Source organism: Lissotriton vulgaris, chromosome 2_1 (genome assembly GCF_964263255.1).
Source record: "Lissotriton vulgaris chromosome 2_1, aLisVul1.2, whole genome shotgun sequence".
Taxonomy (NCBI): domain Eukaryota; kingdom Metazoa; phylum Chordata; class Amphibia; order Caudata; family Salamandridae; genus Lissotriton; species Lissotriton vulgaris.
The window spans coordinates 625,093,666-625,116,549 of record NC_141687.1 but is presented as its reverse complement, the minus strand read 5'-3'; the positions used below and the strand labels follow the sequence as shown (position 1 = coordinate 625,116,549).

Genomic DNA, 22,884 nt, shown 5'->3' with positions numbered 1-22,884 from the left:
AGTCCTAGCAAAAATAAATACAGTTGTATGCTAGCATGTGCCTGGCTCGGGGACTTTAATCTTGGGCATAAGAGATATTTTGGCAGAGGGCCTGACAAATCATGATATGTGTTAACTTAATTACAATGTATTTGATGGAAAGCTTGCAACAGCTTTCGAAGAGAAGAAGACTTTAGGATGAACTCTAAGACTTAGGAACAGTTTGGCAACTAACTATTGAACTTTGCATACGAGTACATTGGGGGTACGTGGCAGCCACTGTTCTGAACAATGGATTGCATGGGGCACCAGAACTGGCAAAACCTACGTCTCTGAGGGCTTTGAGACGTTATTGGCAGTGAGTGACAAGATGGTTTTCTGGTTGTTAAGTCAATGTCCCTGGATATCCCTTAGCAGTGTGATGTAAACACTGAATTGCAGCTTTATTGGAAGTGAACCTATACGTACTCAAAAAATCAGAGGGAGGAATAATTGAGTCAGGTGTAACCCAATGAAAATGTTTAGTTGTATTTTGTTTTGAAGAAATGAGGGGAGCACAGAGTTACTGGGGATGGAGTGTTCTGTTAATTTATATGTGCCTCATTAAAACTCAAGAAAACAGTTCTGATAAAGAAGACACTGATTTGAGAACTGAGCACCATCAATTCTAAATCCACTCTTAGAAAAAAAAGATGTGGATATAATTGGACCAGAAGGGCCTTTAAATGGACCTGGGAATTGGCCAAGACAGGCTGCAATAAGTCAAATAAGGCTTATTTTCGTAACACGGTAAAAATTATAATGAACCAATTAATTTTGTTCAAGGAAAAAATAAAAAGGGGGTAAAAATTAGAGGAGAAAAGGCTCCAGAAAAGTGAAAAAGTAGTGCTTAGAGTGCACTGTATGCTCAAGGATTTGGGAAGTGGACACATTTTACGGGGCCTTTTTGGACCATGTGACAATATGTGGACATTTTCACAGATTGAAGAGAATACAGAAATAGGTGACTATTCACCTAAAAACTATTTTCCTTTCAAATGTGTTCTGACAGTACAAAAATAATTTCCTTACAGACAAAGGCTGAACAAATGCACAAGAACAGCAAAGCAACTAAGTGTATACCATAAAGCTATTAGAACGGCGCGAAAAACCCATATTACCACCCTTATTACGGCTGCAGACAACCCTCCCATAGTATTATACCAGGTCCTTCACTCTTTCACTAATCCTACAGCATGTGAGAGTGCAGACACTTCGTCACAACTACTTTGCGACAATATATCTCAATTTTTCTCTAACAAAATCGATCTCATCTATGCGAAAATAGTCAACTCTAACAACAAGTTGACTACCAATGTAGTCCCTATCTTTCAGGATGCAGAACTTGATAGTGGCCCTCATACTTTAGATTTCTTCCCCCCTATCACTCCTAAAGAGGTGTCTCTGCTCATGACGCAGATTAAAAGTGGAAGTCCTGATGATATTATCCCAGCAAGACTCATGCCCACCTTGCTCGGAATTTTATCTCCCACCATCGAAAAACTTGTCAACTTATCCCTCTGTACAGGTTCTGTCCCCAAGCAGTGGAAACAGGCCTTAGTTAGGCCAATCAGGAAGAATACCACAACTCCATGGACTGATTTATCAAATCTCAGACCTATCTCGCTGCTACCATTCCTGGGAAAGCTCACTGAGAAATATGTTAATCGTCATTTATCCAGCTACATTGAGAAAGCTGGCGGCCTAGACTACTCTCAATCTGGGTTTAGGCCGAAACACAGTACAGAGTCCACCCTCCTGTCTGTTACTGACGATCTGCATATGTTTCAGGACAAAGGCTACTCGGTAATTTTGGTGTTATTAGACCTTTCAGCAGCGTTCGACACCGTGTCACACAACATCCTTATTGACCGGTTGTCGAACGTAGGCGTTAAGAACAAGGCCCTTGCTTGGCTAAGGAGCTTTCTTACGGATCGCACCCAGACTGTCACCATGGGTGAATACCGATCAACTGAGGTAGAGATTACGAAAGGGGTGCCACAGGGCTCTTGTTTGAGCCCAACACTCTTTAACATCTACGTGGCACCCCTGGCAAGAGTGATGCGCAAATTTGGTTTCATCCCCGTGTCATATGCGGATGACACGCAGCTCCTCTTTCCCTTTCAAAATCTCACCACGGAAATAAGAAACTCCTTCTCCGCTGGCATGAAAGCCGTCGCACAGTGGATGTCCACCAACTTCCTACAGTGCAATGTCAACAAGACGGAAGTAATGCTGTTTGGAGATGCCAAATTACTGTGGACCCCTGACTGGTGGCCATCTGATCTGGGTACTGTTCCGGAACCCAAACAGATTGTCAAAAATTTGGGGATGCGCCTTGATCACGACCTTTCCCTCAAACAGCACAGTAATATGGTAGCTGGCTCATGCTTCCACACCATCAGCATGATGCGCAGAATTTTTCCCCTGCTACCGGATTCCTTCAGAAAAACCCTGGTGCAAGCCCTTATATTGAGTCGTATCGACTACTGTAACGGACTGCTCCTCTCTGCTAATGAAGGAGTTCTGGACAGGCTCCAGGTGGTCCAGAATACGGCGGCTCGCCTTGTCTTAAATGCCCCCCCCAGAACAGCATCAAAACCTCTACTACAGAAACTACACTGGTTGAGTATTCGACAAAGAGCCAAGTTTAAGATATGTTGCATTATCCATAAATGCTTAAACGGAAATGGCCCCACATACCTGGAGCAGAAATTTATCCCCTACACCCCCTCCAGATCTTTGAGATCTAGTGGAAATTTTCTGTTGGCAGTACCTCGTGTAAAAAAAACCAGACACGGAGGGAAAGCTTTATCTGTTGCAGGGCCCACACTGTGGAACAAACTTCCTCTGGCCCTCAGGCTCTGCACAGACCATTTAAAATTCAGGAAGCAACTGAAAACTCTGCTGTTCACTGACAAAATCTAGACCCTGCCCCTCATCTGCAGATATATTTAAACTCTATTGGTATCACAGCGCAGAGATACTCCGGTTGGAGTCGATTCCAGCGCTATAGAAACACATAAATAAATAAATAAATAAAGCAAACAGCCAGATTAGAAAGGAATGCAGAATTGTAACAGGAAGTGGGGTCTTTTGTAACCACAAATAACTCTTAAAAATATATTACTAGGCTACAAAAGCCTAACCTAGGTGCGAGCTCTAGTTCTCTTGAGAAAGACAGTAAAAAATGCACATTCATGCAATGCTCCCATCCCATTGTCCTCTTTGAAGCTGGAGATAATTCCTCCACCATGAATCTCTAAGCTGTCGTTTTATGAAATAAATCTCAGGCACTATGGCACGGAGAACTCCAGAGGCTAGTGCTCCCTCAATGTGATCAGAATGATACCCGAGCAGTGGGTAAAGCTCACCTCTTGCTCCACGATGCAGGCGGCTGTGCCCTGTCCGCTGTCTTCTTCGGAGCTTGGAGAGGTGTGAATCCTCTGCACAAGTCTACTCTCGCACTCCTCCAGGTGCAGTCGGATGTTCATGAGCTGTGTCATGTACGTCTTGGCTTCACATTCATCCTTGTCTTCTAAAGACCCAAGAAAAAACATTTAACATTATCCTTAAAAAGCAGCTCAAACAGGTGGGTATTAGCAGCGGAGGGAGCCACAGAGAGTATCGAGTGGGATCAGCAAACTGTGAAGGAAGGACACTAGGAGGCAACAGGGCTGTGAATATTGACTTCTTAGAAGAGCATGATGGGGGTTTCAAGCCCTGACCAGCTATAGATGGTACACAAGAGCACAATGCAGAGACACTCCAGTGCACTGACAGGAACGCTCAGAAGGTAAAGATTTCTGTTGTGAATCACACCTGTAATCTGCAGAGACTGCCAACTGTCTGGGGGAGGGAATGGAGCAATATGACTTGAAGCTGAGAGAAGTCACTGTGACCGGATATGAGGTATGGGTGGATCTGCAGTGAAGTGTTTCTATCAGGAGTATGACTCACGGAGAACACAAGAACATGGAAGAGGGTGAAGGGTTAAAAGAAGGCATCCATCTGCGGCAAGCTGAGAAACAAATGTCACATCATCAGGAGGCGACTTACTAAGGTGAAGGCATGCAGAGTAGGAACTGTGGGTTAACGGAGGGGGCTCATCTGAGGTGCCCTGAAGCTGGCACAAAGAGAGGACACAGTTAGGAGATGATTTGTGTGCCCAATAGAGGTTAGGGGGCAGGTAAAAAGTGGGTGATAGGGTTTAGCAAGTGAATTCAAATGGCTTAGCCACAGGATACAGTGGGAAAAGAGACTCATCCATGCCAAATAGCAACTGTAGTGGTGGCGAGGTTAAAGGAAGTGTATCCAGAAACTGGCAGCTATCCAGGGGCTCTGATGAAACAGTACTAATATGAACACTAGAACTATCTCTAAACGCTGCAAGCAACACATCCATTATCAGGCACAGCTGGAGACAATGACTGATGTTGGGTCAAACTCTGATCAGAGGGAAACGGGTAATGTGACCATGATGCCATTCAGGTAATAAGGGAAGGCCCCCTTGGATGTCGTATCTCACAGATCGACCCGTAAGCATGGAGTGTGCATTCTCCTAAAACACCGAGCAGGAAGTGTCTTGCTCCACAGGTTCCTAACTAAAGCAAGGGTGCCCACCTTCACAGCCTGGTAGAGCATTCTTAGCCCTCACATAGTTGCATTGCATGGTGCCCCTCCCAAGGTTGGCCGGATTAACATTTCCATGCTTTTTAATCACAATGTGTGGCACTGACTCCGAACCCTTTCCTTGTTCCCCTCACCTGTTTGCATTGAGTGCAGAAGATGCTGGTGATGTGCTTTACAAGCCTCAACCTCTTCTTCCAGACGCAGACGATCTGCCACCGAGAAGAGCTGCGAGTCCCGACTGTCGTCCCGGAAGTCCTCAAAATGCGACTGCAGGTTTTTCACTGCTTGGAGCTGGTCTGCCGGAGCAGTGGCCCTTAGCTAGAAAATGACAAGTGATCATCATCATCAAGTACCATACAAAAGAAAACATAGTCAAAGACAACATGAACATCAGCAGCATTTGAGAGGAATGTCCTACTCGAACAAGGGAGGTGCCTTGCGGGGAACTCAGAACAAGGCAAGATCTGCTCTAAAAGAAATAAGCTCCAACCACCAATGGTGCACACGAAAATGCACACTCAAGTACAATAGATAGGCAACGCCATTAGATGGACAATATTTATACCCATTTCAACTAAACGTATCAAAAAAAGTAGACATCAGATTCCACCATTCACCAAACCAGGATACAGATATAAGGTCCATGTGTACTTGAAAGCTTTAAGGCATTGGAGACAACTTGAAAGAGCTGTAAAAGAGCACAGGCAAGCCGTGTAGGCACCCACATACGGGAATGTAAGCTTTTAGTGAGAGGTTTGCTTTAGCGTCTGAGCTGCTACTGTCTGCACAGGTTCAAACCTGTATACAGGTCATCCCTATAATAAAGGAATAGTGACCTAAACACAAGAAATGACTCTAGGTTCATAATCAACAAGAACATGCTGGGCTTTGTCCCACAGACTATGCCATTCCTGATGGTAGAAGGGATTTAGACACGCACCTTGAGGCTACTATCAAAGAGGTTAGTTACAGAGGCTACACATGTGAGTCCTGGAATGTGTCCTTTTTATCTGAACTGGAGGCTCAAGAAACCATGGGTTTTCTCTTAACTGCAAAACAGTCATACAAACATTGTTCCTAAAGCAGTCATAGGACCAGAGTACAGAGATTTGCCAAATCTAAACAAGCATGTCCTGCTTCTGACATAATCACAATTTTTCACCTTTGCCTTATTTGCTGCTCAACAACAGGAATTATCTATTTTTCCTTGCGTCGTGAAGGTACGTATTGTAGGAATTTAGCTCACCAGCTCAATTCACTCTTTCAATTTATCATCTAAAAGGAATGTGTTAAGATAGTGCCTGCAACCATTTAGTGACTTGATATACAATATTTTTATTTATTTATTTATTATTTAAAGGTTTTGTAGAGCGCGTAGTAACCCTAGAGCATCCCAGAGCTAGAACCTAAAACTCAAGGGGGGTCAGCAATGGAGGGGGTTATGGGTGAGGGAAGAGAAGGGTCTTTAGTGATTTCCTGAACTGGAGGAGATTGGGTTCAGTTCTCAGTCTCCGTGGGATGTTGTTCCTGTGTTTGGCCGTGTGGGCCGAGAAGCGGCGGCCTCCGGACCTGGCTTTTTTAACTTTTTGATTAACATTACATTTTTCTTGCTTTTATTTTGTATCGCTACTCTATTGTTTTTATTTAAAAATGAGAGTGCATCTGCCACCAATGCTACATCTTTTTGGGGACAAGTTCTGCTTCACTATTCCGTTTCTTGCATTCTCAGTCAGCGATAAAATCTCTGGCGCAGTGATCAGTGAGCGCATGATCGGAGTGCTCAGATGACTTAGTTAAAAAAAGGTGACATGTCTGTTTAAGGTAAGGCCAAAGGAGGGTGTGGTGCTATGTGCACTCTTCCTCTAGGCAGTCGGCTAGTGCCTAAGACATGCTACTTTTTTTTCAAAGAAATGGAGAGAGCGCTTGCATGTAATGGTGTATGTGCTCTTTAATCATCCTCCATTGATTCTGGTGTTCCTCTGGACTTAGTGACCAACCTGCACAACTGGTTGTAAGAAGGATTACAGTATTTGTGCAGGTATGTTGCTGTGCAATCTTCAAGGAAGGTGCTTAGAAAACTGAGGTTCATTTTAGGTTTGGCATATGTTTCGTTTAAATGAGTGCAAATGGCCTGTTAAGTAGGCAGTTAACCTCATTGGAGATGCAACACGAAAATGAAAATGCAATTTCAGGCTTTTGTGTTTTAAGGCAAAAAGTCTGATCCAACCATGCCTGGATGTCTTCTAGAAGCAGATGTGAGACGGTTGAAACAGCAGTGGTATTTTCTATAACAATGTGAGACATTTGGAAGTCACCAGCAGATATGATGAGTTAGGTTCGGATTTAAAATTTGATAATCGGCCCACTCTGCCCGGTTGACCGAGTAAATTACTCGATTACCCTGGTGGAACCGACGCCCGCCAAATTTAGAAGTGTCCGCTGGCCCAGTGGACATTTCTAGCATTGGCAGGAACCGCCATCACGTGCCTACTATCAATGCATTTTAAGTCTGAAAAGCGGCTCCATCAGCATGATAGGGCAGTACAGAAAACTTTGTTTTTTCCCCACAAAATGAAAATCCCATAGTGGTATTTTTGGTTTGAAGGAGAAAAAAAACAATGCACTCCTCGCCATAGGACTTTCCTCCCAAGACAAGGGTAGCAATGAGCACTTTTCAATGCCCCTTACTCCAGGTTTTCCCTGGAGGTGACAGGTACTGAAAACAGTCAGCTGTATGTCCACTAACCTAAATTAGGTGGGATGGACATATAGCCAAACCTCTGAAAACCATTACTTCGTCAGGCCGTCGGAGGGGTTTGCCACGGTGAAGACTGTAGTCTCCGCAGTTGTCATGCCCACTTTTAAAACTGGCAGTGAACCATAATGTTGACACAGAGGGAACTCCATCACTGCTCAGCCAGCATATAAATCAGACCCTAAATCTTAGGATCCCTCAAAGGGTACAAAAACTGCTTTGCTTCAGAGACAACGCAAGGTAAAGAAACATATGGTCAGTAGAGTAAGCAGTCCGCGACATACCATCTTGTCGCAAAATAATGGGTGTCTTGGGATGATCATAAAATATCAAAGGGCAGCTTGTAATACAGGACTTTGTTTATTAACTACAATTGTACTTTGAAGACCTAAGATCAAAGTACAGGAGTTGTGGCTTGTTCCTGAAGCCATGGCCCTGTATTGACGCCGTCCATCTTGTAACAAAGTCCTTACCGTCTCCACAGTCCACCCTTGAACCAGTTCAATATCTTTCCGTAGGTAGTTCCATGAGATGATGCTCTTGGTGTTCACGTGCAGCTGATGCCAGAGAGACATAACCTTTTGATACAGTTGCTCAACCCTTAAAAAGGAAAATAAGAACAAGAACATGAGTCTAAAATTAAAGGAGGCCACCACTGGATGTAGAAAACCAAAAAACAAAATACAATAGAACGGGACGTCACAGCAGAAGAATTACACATAAAAAGAACATGTTTCTCCACCTAACTTCAGATTCCTTGCTTTCTGAATATCCCTAGGCACCAGACAGGAATCAGATTTATTTTCAAGCAATTGCTGTAGCTTGCCGGTAAGGTGGTTCAATCAGAGTTTGCAGTGGTCTCATACCACCTCCAGAAATAACTGCTCAGAGTCGCAAACAGGTAGCACCTCTGTGCACTGACTTCACTTCATCATTTCTGTGGCCTCAGATGGAGCTCAACAAGGATAGATTGGAGGACACAGAGTGCTGAAGCTAACCTGGGACCTATATGCCAGTCACAGAAGTCAAATCCACAGAATGGGATGGGCAGGAGGTAGGTGTGGAATCTGTAGATGGAGAATCTGCCAGAAGGATTATGTTAATTACCCTGTTCTTGGCATGTAGTGCTGTACATTCCTATGCTGTGCATACTCTTGCCATCTAGTGTTGGGTACGGATGTATGCAAATTGTTCTTCTTCGAAGAAGTCTTTCAAGTCAGGAAGCAAAGTGACTCCTCCTCTTGGTGATAATGCACATGGGCATCAACTCCATTGTCAGATTTTGTTTCCCACAGGTGGGTGATAATGGAGTGTAAAGTAAGTGTAAGTGTAGGAAGGTGGCTACCTGACTATGGTTACCCCAGATTTTTTGCCTTGTGTTTAGCTGGTTTTCGACTTAGTTGGCCTGGTTCCCTGCTAATCAGGGCCCCAGGCTATCTGCTCTCTCTGTAAAATGGATTCCATGTACCCTAGGTGCATAACTAGATTGGCTTGGGTCACCTTATCAGCCCCTGTACAGAGCACTATAGGTGCCCAGGGCATAGGTGCATCCAAGGCCTACCAGGGGCTGCAGCATATCTTTTGCCACCCCTGGCTGGCTATCTAAAATTGACACAACTGGCTGATCACTCAGCTGGGGCAAGGTGGTGTAATCACCCCTTGCTTAGATATAGTATGCCTATATCTAAACCTATCTGGACACATATAAACCTGTGAGCCACTCCTATGGCAGGCCTTAACAATCCTGAAGGCAGAGTGCGTGGTTTAATGTGAGATGGTGCTCTAGCATGAGCGGAGCCTGTCTGCAGCTGTCGGGACCAATTCCCTTAGCTGTTCCGGGATAATGCCAAACCATATACTATTAAGTGCATTATAATCCTCGCGGTTATATGTCAACTTTGGTTTGGCTTTATCAAAACATGTCGTGTAAGGTGTCATACGATTTGGAATACTACCCCCTCGCCAGTCCTGGTGACGGGGGTAGCATTCCACCCCTCTAGAGGGGACGACATGTTACTTTTGCTAAAACGCGGTTGATTTTTAAAAGAGCCTCAGATCCACAAAATGGATGCTTCTGCCACAGACACATGTCTGACCTCCTGCTGCTGACCGAAACTCAGCAGAGGAGGCCTGGACAAAGGATTTCCTGTCACAGGGAGGTGTGACACCACCCCAGACAGGAGATAGTGGATTGTAGCAGGGAGGTTTGAATGAAACCAGACAGTGCCTGGGGAGCACAAGGCTTCCCCTTGCATAATCCGGTCAAACCGGTTCTGGGGCAGCCCAGCCCCAGCTCCAGTGAGACCTGGACAAAGGAAAGGGGGTGTAACCACCCCCCTTCCTGGTCCCACCCATAGGGGAGGGACCTAGCAGGAGAACCACCCCTCAGATTGGAATAAGAGGGGGAGCAGTGCCAATGCAACTCAGATCATCCTGAATTCAACTTTAAACTAAGAAGACGACTGGACTTCGACATTCTGATGACAGAAGACTGAAGAGCATCTCCCTTGTGGCCTAGGAGGGGCCACCCTGTGAACACAGGCATCACCTAGCACCTCGACATCTGCTTTGCCGCCGCCTCCTGCCGGAGTCGGAGTGCAGAGCCTGACAAGACCCAGCTTTCCAGACTTCTCACAGCCCGATCCACAGTCCCTGCAAAGAAGGGACCCGTGGAGGCACCGAGAGACGTGGGAGCGGCCATCTTGAAAGACCCCCGAGACGCTGACTGCGCAGCACCCCAGGCACCCTCGACTCTGTGCTTTGGGGTTTGAGAAGCCCCACAACCGAGCAGCATTTGCACCAAAGATCAGCCCTCCAGCATCTCCACAATCTGCGTGGGGCCCTTTTGTTTTGTGCCACTCGACTCGCCATCCCGTCCGCTTGTCACGTGGTCAGCGGCCATCTTGGCGAAGAAACCTACAATTTACACTGTGGGTCTGGTTGCTCCAGACCTGCCCTCGCTCCTGTAGAAAGGAGTACCCGCTCTGACCTTGCTGGTCCGAGTAATAAGCCTTTTTCACTTTCCCCGTGGCTTGCATTAGCCAAGGCTTGTTTGCTTCAATCGAGTTGCCGACACCGCCATCAGCTAGAGCCTTTGAGGGACAGCTCGTGATCGACTCCTGGACGTCCTTGACCTCTTCGTGTCCACGTGGCTGCAGAGAGAAGCAACCCCTGATCACCTGTTTGCACCCGACTTTGCCTGGTTCCAATCTGGTTCCACGGTGGTCACTGGTCAGTGACTTTGAACATTGTCCCCTCTGCTTTCAGGTCTTCACCACTTCAGATCCACCCTTGGATCCACCGGACACTTCTGCTTCACCTCGCCTGCAGCTGCAACAGCTTCAAGCACCAAGAACCTGCGTGACAGAACCCGACGCCACTTCGACCCTGTGCACCCACGGCCTGTGGGTGAGGTAACTTTGCAACGCCGGTGTTCTTACACTGGTACACACCTCTAGGGTCTGTGTCTAAAGTTTTGTTCCTCTAGGTTCAGCGGAAGTATCTTTTAATTCACTTTATCCAACTTTTACGCACCATTGACTTTGCATTGGTGCGAGCCGCACTTTCCGTGCTGCACCCGTCTCCTGTGGGCTACTCCCGACTTCAGCATTGCTAGTCCTGACTGCTCCCAGCGAATCTCTAGGCCCTAGGCCTAACCATTGTTCGATAAGTGTTCCTTATACCACTTTTTTAGTATATGGTTTGAGTGGCCACCCGCCCTCATCCATAATTGTGCAACTTTATATGTTTTACTGTGCTTTTGATTTAACGCTTGTGCCCCTTTCCTCATAAAGAGTACTGGGGAGTAATTTAGAAATAAATACATATATTTTTAGAATATATACTTGTGTGGTGTCCTTTCATTTGATTACAGGATTGTATGTGGTAAAACAGCTCGCTTAACACGACCTCTTAAGTTAAGCCTTTAAGGCTGCTTAGTCCATGCTACCACTAGGATAGCTTGTCTACAAGGTTGACTTACAACCTGACATCTTTGGGGTTTGTTTGGACTGATACCCAGTGGTTCCAGAATTGGAAACACTACATATCAGGCCAACTTCTCACATTGGTGTGCAGCGGTGCGGATTTGAGCTTGCTGTTTGTTTTACCATTGCAATCTTTACATCAAATTGAAAGATCACATCAAGTACCTCTAGGTACATATAAATCAAAAGCTTAGCATATTAAGTTCTACTGAACTTAGTAGTTGTAGATTAAAGGGATTAGCACACCCTGACTACAACTCACTAGCAAGGTACAGTAGGAAAACACTTAGTGTAGGTAAGTGCATCACTTACACCTCACTAGCAGTCATGTCTGATACAGGTAGAGCCTCAGGCTCTGCTCCTGTAATAGTTGATCCTATAGGGACAACATCCAGATATGACAACCTTAGCCACAAAGACCTGAGTGCCTTGTGCACAGCCAGGGGGCTAAAAAAGGGCAGAGGCCCTACCATTCCTTCCCTAGTAGCTCTCCTAGAAAAGGATGACCTAGATAAGGTGAGTCAGGCTCCCTTAGAATCAGGTGAAGGGATACACTCCCCTGAGAATGAGAATCTTCCAGAAGATGAAGAGGAGGAGGAAGAGGAAGAGGAAGGCTCTGATTTAGAAGAGCCTGAAGATCAGGATCAGAGGGTGAACCAGGTACAGGTTGCCAGGCTTAACCAGGCCAACCTGGACCTACATGAGAATGGAGAGGGCCAGCACCACTCCAGATCTCATAACCAAATTCTCCCAGGTAACAGGAGGGTGAGATCTCAATCAAGGGACTCTCATCTTTCTAGTGCCTCAAGAGAATCTCAAAGAGGGATGACTCCCTCCCAGAGAAAAGAGCATAGGGCCAGGATGAGGGCTGTCCAACTCCAAATAGAAAGGGAAGAGGTAGCCTTGGCTCAAGCTAAACTTGCTTTAGCAAGAGAAAGAAAATTGTGTGGCTTAGATGCCACTGGTGGCAGCAAAATTCCTAAAGACAGGTCCTATGATAGTAGAAACCTGACAAAGATTGTGCCCCCCTACCAGGAAGGGGATGACATCCACAAATGGATGACTGCTCTGGAGAGAGCCTGCATGGTACAGCAGGTTCCTGAGGAACAGTGGGCAGCAATCTTATGGTACTCCTTTTCAGAGAAAGGGAGAGATAGGCTCCTCACTGTCAGACAGGAGGATGCCAGCAATTACAAAGTCCTGAAGAGTGTTCTAATAGATGGGTTTGGCTTAACCACTGAACAGTACAGGTTAAAGTTCAGAGACACCCAGAAGGCACAGACTCAGGACTGGACTGATTTTGTTGATTGTGCAACTAAGGCTCTGGAGGGTTGGCTAAATGGCAGCAAAGTACATGACTTCACAGGATTGTATAATTTGATTATGAGGGAGCAGATCCTAAGTAATTGTCAGAACCAGCTCTTACACCAGCACCTGGTGGACTCAGATTTGACCTCTCCCCAAGAATTGGGAAAGAGGGCAGATAAGTGGGTCAGAACCAGGATTAGGCCTAAGAATCAGGACAATAACCAGAAGAAGGAGTCTACCAAGCCTCAAGATAAGGGTGGGGATAAAAGTAAAGAAAACACTTCCCCAGGGCCCCAAAACTCCAAGAAGGGGGGTGGGTCCCAAGACACTTCATCAACTGAGAAAAAGCCTTATTGTCATGCCTGTAAACAGGTTGGGCATTACAAAACAGACAGCTGTTGTCCCAAGAATGGCAATAAAGAAAACATACCTCCAAAGCCAGCTCCAACACCTCCTGTTACTGTCAGCAGTAATCCCCCAGGAAGTGGGAGCACACCCAGGAATCTGGGGGGGTTTACTTTTGGAGCCCAGGGGGACCCTGGCCTATCCAGGTCCCCATCCCCAAATGATCTTGTTTATGAGAATGGCATGGGGTTTGCCAACTTCTCTGTTTGCCCAAATACCTTGAGCAGATATAAACAAGAACCCATCATCAATGGTTTGAAAGTTGAAGCTTTTAGAGACACAGGGGCTAGCATCACCATGGTGGCTGACTGTATAGTCCCCTCTAAGCAACTTTTACCAGGTGCCACATACCAGGTAACAAACATTGATGGTATCCAAACAAATCATCCCATGGCAGTAGTAAGTCTCAGCTGGGGAGGTGTCACTGGCCCAAAGAGAGTGGCAGTGTCACCAAACTTGCCTGTAGACTGCCTACTGGGTAATGATTTAGAAATCTCAGCCTGGGCTGAGGTTGAACAAGAAATCCATTCCAGAATGGTAAACTCCAATGGAAAGGTTAGTGGGGCTGTAATAGCTACAGCCCCAATCCAAGATGTCCTTCCTGAAAAGGTTGGTAGGGCTGAGCAACTCTCTGCCCCATCTTTAACAGAAGCTCTTCCCAAACAGAATAGCAAAGCTGTTATGATAACAGCAGAAACCCAAACTGAGTCTCCTCCTGAAAAGGTTGGTGGGGCTGTGATGGCCACAGCCCAAACTCAAACAGATATGTGTGTTGTGAAGCCTGAAATGATGGATCACTCCACCCAAACTGAGAGCATGGAGGAGGAAGAGAAATCTCCCCCTCACCAGACAGTAGGACAGGATCAGCCTCCTCAGGGAACTGATCTTACCCCTGATGAAGGAACTGCCCCAGAGGTTGTTAGGCCTGGCCTGACAGAGCCTCTGATGGCAGTGGACCCTTCTCAGGTGGGATCCAGTCTGGAGCAGGTAACCTGCCCCTCTCTACCTTGCCTCAGTCAGCCCAGGGCTGCAGAGGACAAGAAGGACAGTGAGACCCAGAGGGCCCCCTGTCAAATAAAGCACCCCCATCAACAGATTAGGGGCACCAAAACTAGTAGGCCTAGTAAGGTGAAAACTTTAAAAACTCCTGAGGGAGCCCCCTCAAAAACAGTTAGGGACCTCCCACAGATGGATTCTGTTGGGCACAGCCAAACCTGGGACCCAAAGGGCCCAAACCTGAACTGTCCCTCCAGCAAGCCAAACAGAGGGACCCAGCCTCCAGCTTTAGGTAGCCAGAGGTTGACCCTGAGAGCTCAGTGCAACTCAGTTGAAGAAAGAAAGGCACACATGGTGGAAGATAATTGGAGGAAGTTGAGCCCAAAAATAGTGGAGCCTCACTTCAATACTCCATATCCAAACCAGCCTTTAACTTTGCATAAACACACCCAAGGTAGTGATTCCCTATGGTGGAGACCCTCTAATACCCCTAGGGTGAGGGACTGCTTAGTGGACCATGAGACAGGGGGTACCCATGCTAGTGCAGGTACTTCCTTATATGGCCACTCAGGCAATAAAGGCTTACCTGGCCAAGGATAGCCTTATCTCCTTTCGTTTGGGGGGGGGTTATGTAGGAAGGTGGCTACCTGACTATGGTTACCCCAGATTTTTTGCCTTGTGTTTAGCTGGTTTTCGACTTAGTTGGCCTGGTTCCCTGCTAATCAGGGCCCCAGGCTATCTGCTCTCTCTGTAAAATGGATTCCATGTACCCTAGGTGCATAACTAGATTGGCTTGGGTCACCTTATCAGCCCCTGTACAGAGCACTATAGGTGCCCAGGGCATAGGTGCATCCAAGGCCTACCAGGGGCTGCAGCATATCTTTTGCCACCCCTGGCTGGCTATCTAAAATTGACACAACTGGCTGATCACTCAGCTGGGGCAAGGTGGTGTAATCACCCCTTGCTTAGATATAGTATGCCTATATCTAAACCTATCTGGACACATATAAACCTGTGAGCCACTCCTATGGCAGGCCTTAACAATCCTGAAGGCAGAGTGCGTGGTTTAATGTGAGATGGTGCTCTAGCATGAGCGGAGCCTGTCTGCAGCTGTCGGGACCAATTCCCTTAGCTGTTCCGGGATAATGCCAAACCATATACTATTAAGTGCATTATAATCCTCGCGGTTATATGTCAACTTTGGTTTGGCTTTATCAAAACATGTCGTGTAAGGTGTCATACGATTTGGAATACTACCCCCTCGCCAGTCCTGGTGACGGGGGTAGCATTCCACCCCTCTAGAGGGGACGACATGTTACTTTTGCTAAAACGCGGTTGATTTTTAAAAGAGCCTCAGATCCACAAAATGGATGCTTCTGCCACAGACACATGTCTGACCTCCTGCTGCTGACCGAAACTCAGCAGAGGAGGCCTGGACAAAGGATTTCCTGTCACAGGGAGGTGTGACACCACCCCAGACAGGAGATAGTGGATTGTAGCAGGGAGGTTTGAATGAAACCAGACAGTGCCTGGGGAGCACAAGGCTTCCCCTTGCATAATCCGGTCAAACCGGTTCTGGGGCAGCCCAGCCCCAGCTCCAGTGAGACCTGGACAAAGGAAAGGGGGTGTAACCACCCCCCTTCCTGGTCCCACCCATAGGGGAGGGACCTAGCAGGAGATCCACCCCTCAGATTGGAATAAGAGGGGGAGCAGTGCCAATGCAACTCAGATCATCCTGAATTCAACTTTAAACTAAGAAGACGACTGGACTTCGACATTCTGATGACAGAAGACTGAAGAGCATCTCCCTTGTGGCCTAGGAGGGGCCACCCTGTGAACACAGGCATCACCTAGCACCTCGACATCTGCTTTGCCGCCGCCTCCTGCCGGAGTCGGAGTGCAGAGCCTGACAAGACCCAGCTTTCCAGACTTCTCACAGCCCGATCCACAGTCCCTGCAAAGAAGGGACCCGTGGAGGCACCGAGAGACGTGGGAGCGGCCATCTTGAAAGACCCCCGAGACGCTGACTGCGCAGCACCCCAGGCACCCTCGACTCTGTGCTTTGGGGTTTGAGAAGCCCCACAACCGAGCAGCATTTGCACCAAAGATCAGCCCTCCAGCATCTCCACAATCTGCGTGGGGCCCTTTTGTTTTGTGCCACTCGACTCGCCATCCCGTCCGCTTGTCACGTGGTCAGCGGCCATCTTGGCGAAGAAACCTACAATTTACACTGTGGGTCTGGTTGCTCCAGACCTGCCCTCGCTCCTGTAGAAAGGAGTACCCGCTCTGACCTTGCTGGTCCGAGTAATAAGCCTTTTTCACTTTCCCCGTGGCTTGCATTAGCCAAGGCTTGTTTGCTTCAATCGAGTTGCCGACACCGCCATCAGCTAGAGCCTTTGAGGGACAGCTCGTGATCGACTCCTGGACGTCCTTGACCTCTTCGTGTCCACGTGGCTGCAGAGAGAAGCAACCCCTGATCACCTGTTTGCACCCGACTTTGCCTGGTTCCAATCTGGTTCCACGGTGGTCACTGGTCAGTGACTTTGAACATTGTCCCCTCTGCTTTCAGGTCTTCACCACTTCAGATCCACCCTTGGATCCACCGGACACTTCTGCTTCACCTCGCCTGCAGCTGCAACAGCTTCAAGCACCAAGAACCTGCGTGACAGAACCCGACGCCACTTCGACCCTGTGCACCCACGGCCTGTGGGTGAGGTAACTTTGCAACGCCGGTGTTCTTACACTGGTACACACCTCTAGGGTCTGTGTCTAAAGTTTTGTTCCTCTAGGTTCAGCGGAAGTATCTTTTAATTCACTTTATCCAACTTTTACGCACCATTGACTTTGCATTGGTGCGAGCCGCACTTTCCGTGCTGCACCCGTCTCCTGTGGGCTACTCCCGACTTCAGCATTGCTAGTCCTGACTGCTCCCAGCGAATCTCTAGGCCCTAGGCCTAACCATTGTTCGATAAGTGTTCCTTATACCACTTTTTTAGTATATGGTTTGAGTGGCCACCCGCCCTCATCCATAATTGTGCAACTTTATATGTTTTACTGTGCTTTTGATTTAACGCTTGTGCCCCTTTCCTCATAAAGAGTACTGGGGAGTAATTTAGAAATAAATACATATATTTTTAGAATATATACTTGTGTGGTGTCCTTTCATTTGATTACAGGATTGTATGTGGTAAAACAGCTCGCTTAACACGACCTCTTAAGTTAAGCCTTTAAGGCTGCTTAGTCCATGCTACCACTAGGATAGCTTGTCTACAAGGTTGACTTACAACCTGACATCTTTGGGGTTTGTTTGGACTGATACCCAGTGGTTCCAGAATTGGAAACACTACATATCAGGCCAACTTCTCACAGTAAGTAAAGAAATATCCATGCATAGAAAAATGTAAAGGAACTGCAATTGCCACAGGTGTCCAAGAAGGAGGGTGGGCGCATGTGAATCTACAGTGCTACAGGACAAAAACAGATGCTAACAGGGTAAGAAACAATCAGTTTGAGCGGGTGTGTGGCTGTAGATACACATGCTTTGCAGAGACTGTATAGCAGTGCCCTCCAAGACGTGGCTAACCTACGGGTGCTGCAGTTGTTTGAAAGAGTGTACACAGCACTGCCTGACCTACATTAGTTTATTGGTGTGTTAGAACATTCATACAATAATGTTTAGTGAAAGTGTGTGTTGTAGACCATGTAGCTGTTTGCATATATCAGCTAGTGGGATATTGCCCAGAAAAGCCATAGAAGCCTCTATCTTGCGACTAGTGTGTGCTCTATGGGGTGGAGCGAACGTCCTTTTGGCTTTAGAGTAACATGTCTGAATGCATTTAACTACCTACCTGGCAATGTCTCATTTAGATATGGGCTCTTCTTCATGAGGGGCAAAAAAGCAACAAAGAGCTGCTTGGTTTTGCGAAAGTTTTTAGTTCTGTTAAATTAGTGCATAAGAATCTCTTAACAGCTAATGTATGGAGACCCCTTTCCGCAACTGAGTCTGGCTAAGGAAAGAACACATGCAACTAACTGATTATGGTAGAAATGAGAGACCACCTTTGGAAGGAATTTTGGGTAAATGTGGAGCAATTTAAAAAACTGACATTCCAAGATAGAAATTGGAGGAAGAAGTTATGAGGTGGTTCAAATGGTGAACCCATAAGCCTGGTGAGGACAATGTTAAGATTCCAGGTAGGTGCAGGTGGCACCCGGTGGGAATAATTCTCTTAAGACCTTCCATAAAGGCTTGGATGACTGGTACTTTGAATGAAAGCAGGTGTTGTCTATTTTGCAGATAGACAGCCACTGCAGCCAGATGTAAGTGCATGCATGTGAATGGAAGGCCAGAGAGCTGTAGATGCAGCAGGTAACAAACAATGTTTTGTACTGTAACATTAAATGGATTGATACTCTTACTATGACAGTAACAGATTAATCTTTTCCATTTAGCTGTACGGTATGCTCCAGTAGTAGGAGTGCAAGCTTCTTTGAGAATGTTCATACATTCACATGGAAGATTGAGATAGCAATTTGGCTCCTGAGGTCATAGAAATTGGTTAAGTTACATTTCTTGGGATCTGGGTGCCTGATTTCGCCATGATTCTGAGCGAGATGGTGTAGGTTGAGGGAAAGCTTCTTGTGGGGAACAACTGATAGTTTTAGTAGTGTTGTGAGCCAGGGCTGCGTGGCCCATGTGGGACCCCACTAGTATGAATGTGAGAGATATTTGAATGAAACGCAGCTCCAGAAACGGAAGAAGAGGGAGAGGCTGAAAAGCGCAGGCAAATATCCCTGATCAATTCATCCATGGAGCATTGTGCTTGGATAGGAGCTGTGGGAACCTGGAGGCGAAGTTTGGGCATTTTGCGTTGTCCACAGTTACAAACAGACCTGTCTGTGGAAATCCCTACTTATTGAAGTAAGGGAGGAGTACATTGGGGTAGCATCCTGCTGAGGTCGGCAAAATCGTTGTCTTTTACCGTTTTGTTAACAGATGGATCTAGTGATGTTGAGCCCAATGGCAAATGGCCTAAGATAGACGTGATAACTGCAGAGAATGAGCCGCCCCTGCTTTGGTAAATAGTACCATGGTACATCCAGACTAAGACAACCTTGCCGATCAGGTGAGGTGTGAACACTTTCAATGCTAGGTGAACAGCTTGAGGCTCTAGATAGTTGATGTGGAGACGCTGGTGTTTCGTGTCCCAGAGACCCTGAACTGTGAGATTCTGTAAGTAAGCACCCCAGTCTGTTAGGGATGCCTCTGTTGTCAAAATAATGTGGGAAACCGGTTCAAGGAAAGGCCGCCCTTTTAACAGGTTGGGTTTCATCACCGTAGAGTGATGAGTGCGGCTGTTCATCAACACTAGATCCTCTAATTGACCCTGTGACTGAGACCACTGGTGTGCTAGACATTCCTGTAGCACAACCATATGTAGCTGTGCATGTGGAACTATGGTGATGCATGAGGCCATTATACCCAGTAGGCGCTCAACAGCTCTTACTGTCAACTGTTGATTGGCTTGGAAACGTGGTAGTAGCATTTAGAAATGTTGGATTCTTGTTGCATTGGGATTGTCCAATCCCACCTGCATATTTAGGATAGCCTCCAGTTACGGCTGAACCTGAAAAGGTTAAGAATGAGGTTTTTGGGCATTGATGGTAAAGCCTAGCTGATGGAGCAAATCTATGGTATTTTGAGTATGTTGGTGGCACAGAGAAAGTGTGCTGGCTTTGATGAGCCAGTCATCAAGATAAGGTAAGACATGGATGTCTTAGCGTAAATTGTGCTGCTACCACTGCTAGGCATTTGGTAAATACTCGAGATGCAGTAGTCAAGCCGAATGGGGGGATCTTGAATTGGTAATGTTTGTCTGAATGCCATCACACTCTCCTGATTTTGGTAGGCTTTCCTATGACAAACGTTTGACACAGCTCCCAGAAAAATGCTCATCCTGTTGTATGCAGCCAATCATTAAGGTATGGGAAGACATGCATGCAGCTTCTTCGTAGATGTGAAGCTACCACCACTAGACTTTTCGTGAACACCCTTGGGGATGTTGTGAGCTTGAAAGGTAAAACTTTTAATTGGTAGTGTTGTCCACTTACCAAAAAGCTTAGATAGCTTACATGTGCCGGATGTATGAGGATGTGGAAGTAAGCATTTTTGAGGTAGAGGGTTGCCCCGTAGTCTCCTGGGAAGATCAATGGGTTGACATCCTGAAGCTTTGCCATTTTTAATTGCTCTGACAGGATGTAGCAAAATAGTGGCCTGAGAGTGGTACAGTTCTTTTTTGGGAATGAAAAAGTACAGGGAGTACACTCTATGGCCCTGCTGGAGAGATGTGACTGGTTCGGTGGCACCTTTGCTGAGAAGTTCCTGTACTTCCTTACGTAACTGTCATAGGTGTTCTTTACTCATTGCATTATGTTTGGTACTGCAATGTGGCATACCAAGCAGTACCACTGCTGAACAATGGTGAGGACCCGCTTGTCTGAGGTTATTTACTCTCACTGTTGTCTGAGGTTATTTCTATAACTGTGGAAGGAATAATCTTATTCTCTCCAAACAGGTATTTTTTGATCTGGGGGATGATGGGCAAGTCACAGTTTCAAAGCTCTAAGTCACTGTTTCGAGGCTCTCTTCTGGCCATGTGAACAACAATAGAGTTAGCGGTACAATTCCTTGATGTGCACAGGGTCATCTTGGACAGGTTTGTACTTATTCTTCAACCCCCGGGTGACCACTCAGACCTTTAATGGCACTTGAAATTCTTGGTGGGACACTTGGATCATGCTTTTCAGCATGAGTAGGTACTGGGCCAACTTATGGTTTTTTAAAGTGTCTCCAGAGGAAAATCGACCTCCTCTTCCACCACATGGAGCTTTACTTTACGATGTTCAGCTGCCCCTTCGTATTACAGTGTGGTAAGCCTTGGTATCATCTGGAGGTGATGTTTTAACTGGATAAGGCTCCAGCCTACTATCCACCTGTGTCAATTTTATAATCCTCCCATGGATTATCCCCCATCCCCAAGAGGGATAAAAATAAGGCTCCCGAGGGCCATAAGGACTACACTGGTTTGAGTCTGAATGATAACAGTGAACAGACTCCTGAGGCGATGGTGGTGGCATATGGGGTCGCGGCGAAGGGGTGTGTGTCATGGAGGTTGTGGTATAGGACTGGAGGACAGGTCCTTACTATTGTTGGGAATAGATTTGTTCCTCAAACATGAGCTTCTTCTTCTTTCAAGGTGTTGCTGTGGTGTGTGAAGCACTGCCTGAGGTAGCGGCCGAACAAGTGTCCTGCCACTTGCCCCTTGCACAACCACCACCTCTCTTGGCCCTCATTGTATCCCCTTGTGCTGGGTAATACAAATTGCAGAAAGGTCCACTGTGCAAACATTCCCCTCTTGCCCCTTACCCTTTTTGGGTTCTTCCTTGGGATGAGAGGTGGAATGGGGGGTATTATCAAAATCTATGGCTTGACCCAAAAAACTCACATTGCTGTGTCTTTCCCTGCAATATCTAATTGTCTTAATTCTTAAACACCTGGCACGCTAAGCAGGTTGACTTATTTGTGCTCTGAAGACACACACAGAGGTTGCAGACCTGATGGTGGTCTGACCACATGTATGTGTGGTTGCCACGGATACAGAACTGAAAGGGAATATTCTCAATACCTGCCTCACCAGTCTTTCTTGATACAACCAGAGTCCTGGAAAATACATTTTCTAGTGCAGTTCAAAACCGAATCACCTTTCAATGATCCTTTTGATGATGGATCAGGATTGACGATTGAAACCGAAACAATGGAGAAGTTGTTGACAGTCCCAAAGCTCAAACTGCAACGTTAGAACGTGATAGAGGTAAAAAAACATAATCTAAGATGGAGTGAATGTCCTGGTGCATTTTGGGATGAGGAAGTCGTCACGAGATGTCTTGGAACCGAGTATAGACATCTGGTCTAGCAATTAATCATTGGAGTATGCAAAGTATGAGATCTGTAGCAGCACATACAACAAACAATACGTTATGATATAGCAAAACATCAAACATATCATAGGAACCGGAAGAATACAACTACATGCAAGAATGGGATAATAACAGAACTGCACAAAATTCAGAAAATATCCCAAAGTGAAACTCCCCATGAAAACAAGCATAAGGGATTTAGGGAATAGGATGAAACTGGAGGAGTAAAACAGAAACCCACGAATCCAGATCACATCATAAAAACATGACAACAAACAGACGTGCCCACCACTGGGGATAGTGATCTGGTGTGCTACACAACAGTGGACGCACATTCTATGGGGAAAACAAAAATCTGAACACTTTTATTATTATGAATTGCAAAGGACAAATCTCAATGCATGAAGAAAGGCGAAACAGGAATGACAATTTTGGTATTTGAAACATCCAAGATTCTTTCAATAATGTGTGGAGCAGTCACAAATAAAATTAAAAGGACGATGGAAGTCGCACATGACATTATCAAACAACCAGAAGTAAAATGATGGCCTAAACCCAAGGACATGGTTAAACAACAGAAACTAATAGGCTAGGATATGTGAGGGAAGCAAATAGTCTAAGTAAGGACAGGGATCTGCAGAAAAAGAGAGTCTAAATATAGAAACCAACAATAGGAATTGATGCAGCTGGGCATGAAAATGGGCAGACAACAAAGAAAGCGAGTCGAAAGAGATGTCAATGGATACAAGGCAAAATCCAGAGGTAGGGGAAAAGGAACAAACAGATTGCAGAGATAAACATTCTGGA

The 22,884-nt window shown here is 46.2% G+C and overlaps 1 protein-coding gene across 4 annotated transcripts in view; it reads right to left on the bottom strand.

Moving 5' to 3' along the window:
* The window catches only part of MACF1 (microtubule actin crosslinking factor 1), a 1,022,862-nt gene that overhangs the window by 665,666 nt on the left and 334,312 nt on the right, over window positions 1–22,884 (bottom strand). For all 4 annotated transcript variants that reach the window (XM_086955743.1, XM_086955745.1, XM_086955746.1 and 1 more), the window contains 3 exons: window positions 7,879–8,005; window positions 4,785–4,968; window positions 3,393–3,556 (listed from right to left, as the gene is read on the bottom strand). In XM_086955743.1, the coding sequence (XP_086811869.1) occupies window positions 3,393–3,556; window positions 4,785–4,968; window positions 7,879–8,005 (475 nt within the window). The remainder of the gene's footprint in view (window positions 1–3,392; window positions 3,557–4,784; window positions 4,969–7,878; window positions 8,006–22,884) is intronic.